The sequence below is a fragment of the Arachis ipaensis genome, chromosome B09 (genome assembly GCF_000816755.2).
Source record: "Arachis ipaensis cultivar K30076 chromosome B09, Araip1.1, whole genome shotgun sequence".
Lineage (NCBI taxonomy): Eukaryota > Viridiplantae > Streptophyta > Magnoliopsida > Fabales > Fabaceae > Arachis > Arachis ipaensis.
The window spans coordinates 6,593,332-6,597,843 of record NC_029793.2 but is presented as its reverse complement, the minus strand read 5'-3'; the positions used below and the strand labels follow the sequence as shown (position 1 = coordinate 6,597,843).

General features: G+C 36.1%; 1 protein-coding gene across 1 annotated transcript; it reads right to left on the bottom strand.

The window, feature by feature from the left end:
- LOC107614718 (heat shock cognate 70 kDa protein-like) lies at nucleotides 924-3,520 on the bottom strand. Its single transcript, XM_016316860.2, has 2 exons — nucleotides 3,271-3,520; nucleotides 924-2,726 (listed from the first exon to the last, which is right to left on the bottom strand). The coding sequence occupies exons 1-2, from the start codon at nucleotides 3,488-3,490 to the stop codon at nucleotides 1,096-1,098; spliced, it is 1,851 nt and encodes a 616-aa protein (XP_016172346.1). The 5' UTR covers nucleotides 3,491-3,520; the 3' UTR covers nucleotides 924-1,095.

Here is a 4,512-nt window from a genome sequence, read left to right as displayed (position 1 = left end):
TAACTACATAAGTGTTGTTAAAAGCAAGGTTATTTGACTTATTTCTTTATGTTTTAGTAATACTTTTTTCTTAACGACATTCTTAAAAAAAATTGTTTAAACGATATAAAAAAATATATTTTAATTTTAGCAATATTTTTTGAAATACTATAATCAATGGTAATAGAAAGCAAAGTTACGCTATCATTAATTATATTTGTTCTTTTAAATCATATATATATATATATAATTGTTTAGACCACATTGAAATATTTTTTCATTATTAAAACAAATATGTTAATTCAAAATTGGAATTTTTCATGAGTTGTGAACAAACATTTTCTTCAAACGGTAACAAAATGAAGATATTAAGTTTTAAACTAATAAGCGATTTTGTTGATTAATTGCGACAAAACTTGCTCAAATCCTTGTCCATCAAAGCATGGATTTCAGCCTTAAGAAGCAAAGGGTCTTCGCAAATCAAATCCCACACTGGAAAGTTCTTCTTTGGCATCATGAAATCTCTCTCTTTAAGCCTCAAGCTTGTGCAATAGTCACCACTTTCATCACCAAGACATATGATCCTTTTGTTCTCATCACCATTGTTGGATAGTGAATCTTGTGTACTCTCTATGATTAAACATTGAATTGATTGAAAAACATGATTTAATTTGAATTTTTACACATCTACTTGAATATAAAAGTTTAGAACCACGGATCATAATTCATAGATCTCCATAGCCAAGATAGATATCATACAATGTGCACGAAACATATACTATAATTTCATTTAAGAGTTTGCTGGCAAATGAATCACATACACAAAACGAGATTTGAACATTGACACTTCAAGTAAATGAGTGAACTCAAGTTATTTTTTACCAGGTTATTTAATAATAATGAAATCAGTTTTATAGTGCGTACAATTCAGTGAACACTTAACAAATTAGCGTTTACCACATTCAAAATCCACAAAATATGTCCATAAGATACCTTTACAGAATGTATCTATCAAAACTCAAATTCAACGCCAAATCTCCTTCAGATAATGCCTGTCATAAAGATTCGCATTACAAACAACATTAAAAATTCAAGAAAAGTAAGACCTGAACAAAACTATCTAGTCTTAGCTATAATGGGCTCAAAAATGAGCTTGGCTTCATTAAGATGCTCCACAAACACATGAGTTTCTATGTTCTCCTTGTTACCATCATCAAGCAGAGTTCTAGCCTTATCAATTGCAGAGTTTACCTTCTTCTTATCCTCAGGACAAAGCTTAGAAACGATTAAGGCTTTCTCCATGTCATAAACATAATCTTCCAAAGCACGTATTGCATTAGCTTTCTCAAGAAACTTCTCATCTTCAACCTTGTATCTCTCAGCTTCCTCAATTAGCCTTTCGATTTCTTCCTGCGACAATTTTCCCTTATCACTTGTTATGGTAATCTGGTTTTTATTGCCGGTGGTTTTCTCCTCAGCAGTTACACAAAGGATGCCATCAGCATCTAAATCGAAGCATGTGAAGATAGGATGGCCTTTAGGAGCAGGAGGGATTCTTGAAAGTGTAAATCGACCAAGCAAGTTGTTATCACTGGCTCTTGTCCTCTCACCCTCGTAAATCTCTTTAAGCACAGATGATTGGTTGTCATGGACTGTGAAGAAAGTTTCTGATTTCTTTACAGGAATGGTGGTATTCCTCGGAATCACAACACTCATGACATCTCCTCTTACCGCTTGACCAAGAGACAGAGGAGTAACATCCTGCAGCACCAAATTTGGGGCACTACTCTTAATGCCTCCATTCAACAAAGCAGCCGCAACAGCTGCACCACAAGCGACAGCTTCATCAGGATTGATGCTCTTACAAAGCTCCTTTCCCTTGAAAAATTCTTGCAACAACTCCTGCACTTTGGGAATCCTAGAAGAGCCACCAACAAGCACCACATCATGAATACTTGATTTGTCCACATTCGAATCAGTGATGCATCGATCTACCGTTTCCAAGCACTCTCTAAAGAGGTCCATATTAAGTTTTTCGAATCTAGCACGCGTTATTGATGAATACAAGTCAACTCCTTTAAAGAAAGCATCTAACTCAATGGTGGCAGTAACGGCATATGATAAAGTCCTCTTTGCCTTCTCACAAGCAGTTCTCAGTCTCCTCAAGGCTCTGGCATCGCCACCAATGTCAACCTTGTTCTTTCTTTTGAATTCATTTACAAAGTAATTCACTACTCTGTTATCAAAATCCTCTCCCCCGAGGTGAGTGTTTCCGGCAGTAGCCTTAACTTGGAAGACATTCCCCTTAATAGTAAGGAGAGACACATCGAAAGTACCACCTCCAAGATCAAAGATGAATATATTACGCTCTCCGCCGCAATTCGATCTCTTGTAAAGGCCATATGCAATAGCCGCAGCAGTTGGCTCGCTAATTATTCGCATCACATTGAGGCCTGCAATGGCGCCAGCATCTCTGGTAGCTTTGCGCTGAGATCCATTGAAATATGCAGGCACTGTAATAACAGCATTACAAACAGGTGACTCTAAGTATGCCTCCGCAATCTCTCGCATCTTAATGAGAACCATAGATGAGATTTCTTCTGCGGAAAATTGCTTCTCTTGATCCTTGTATGTAACAACAATCATTGGTTTGTCATCAGCACCAGCAGTGACCTTAAATGGCCACATCAAGAGATCATTCTTGATAACCGGATCACTATATTTTCTACCAATGAGTCTTTTAGCATCTGAAAAACGAAAGAAGGAAAATAAAGAAATCTTTTAAGTACAGTTTAGTGCTAAAACTCCTTCCATTTGAAAATAAATGGGACAAAAGAGTTATGACTATAGTAGAAGTGGCAGCATTTACAGCAAAAAAGACCTCTCTGGACTAATACTACAAACAATAAGTAGAGTTTCTTTATTTTTCAATAAGTTTCTAACTATAATTTCAACCAACAAGGGTAGTGACTAGTAAGGGTGGATGGAGCATAACAAACCAGCAAAAACACAACTTGAAATAAGAACAAGTAAAAGAAAAAAAAAAAAGGAACTAGGGCAAGCAAATTTATTAAATTTTGGTCAGCATGTAACTAGCAAAAGAAAAGTGAGTTATACCATTGAATAAAATCTCACACCGTTAAAAACATCATTAATGACTACTTGATAGCTATAAATCACAAAAGTTACTGGCCCTAGCACTCCTCATAATTGTGTAAAGTAAGAAAGCAAGAAAAAGAAAAAAAAAACATGCAAAAATTGAAAGTAAGAAGATTACTATTATTACTGTACCGAAGACAGTGTTAATTGGGTTAGCGGCAGCTTGGTTCTTAGCAGCATCTCCGATTAACCTCTGATTGGCAGTAAAAGCAACGTAGGAAGGTGTTGTTCTGTTGCCCTGATCATTATGAATGATCTCCACTCGACAGTGTTGTTCCTGCCATACGGCAACACACGAGTAAGTTGTGCCAAGGTCGATTCCGACTGCATGTCCTTCATACTTTCTGGCCATCGTCTATTACTTGACAACAATGAAATCTTGTGGAAAAATCAAACTGATAGTAGGATTGCAATTGAAAAGCCATTTGAATATTTACATAGTAAGGGGTGGCAAAATGGGTTGAACCCGTCGGGCCGACCCGCTAAACCCACTAAAAAAGATAGGTCGGACTAGGATTTGGAGTCTGCCAAATTAAAAAAATTCGTCAAACCTGCATCGCCAAATTGACGGATTTTGACGGAGCGGGACGAGTCAGTCCGCGCGGATCAAAGATTTTTATTTTTTTTTTTTATTAAATAAAAAAGTGATTACTATTATAAAATTAATAGTTATAAAAGTTCTATTGACAAATATTATTTTGAATAATTTTATTGAAGTTAAAATTTAAAAAAAAAGATAATGAAAAAATTATATTATAATTTGATGGTGTTGAGTAATAAAATTGGGATATTATAGATGGTTGAATTGGGAGAGAGGTGGTATGGACTTTGATGTTGTTTTGGTATTATATGGATTATGGTTAGTTTGGTTTTTGATGGTTTTCAGTGGCTAAGAGAAGGGGGTTGAATCTTAGCCCCTTTTTTACTTAAAAACACTTGTTGGTCTTTTGAAACAACTTATGGAGACTTTTTTATTTTTGTCTTGTGCCCAGCCACGAGACTTTTCTTTTTATCTCGTGACCCGACACGAGATATTTTTCAGTTTTATCTCTTGTGCAGCAGAAAAAGAAATGGAGTAGAAGAGAGAGAAGATTGCACCCAGATATATCCTGGTTCAGCTGCTAAGTGCAGTGCAGCCTACATCCAGTCTCCATCACAATGATGATAGAATTTCACTATAATCATTCTTGATTACAAACACCAATTCTCCCTAGGAACTACCCTTCCTATCCGGGACAAGTCCAGAATCTAATACCCCAATCCTGAACTTGACTTGGTCACTGCCAACCTTTCAATTGATAAGTACTAACCTAACTTGCAAGGGAATTCCCACAGAATTATGAAACACAACACAGATGTACAAAGGACCTCTAA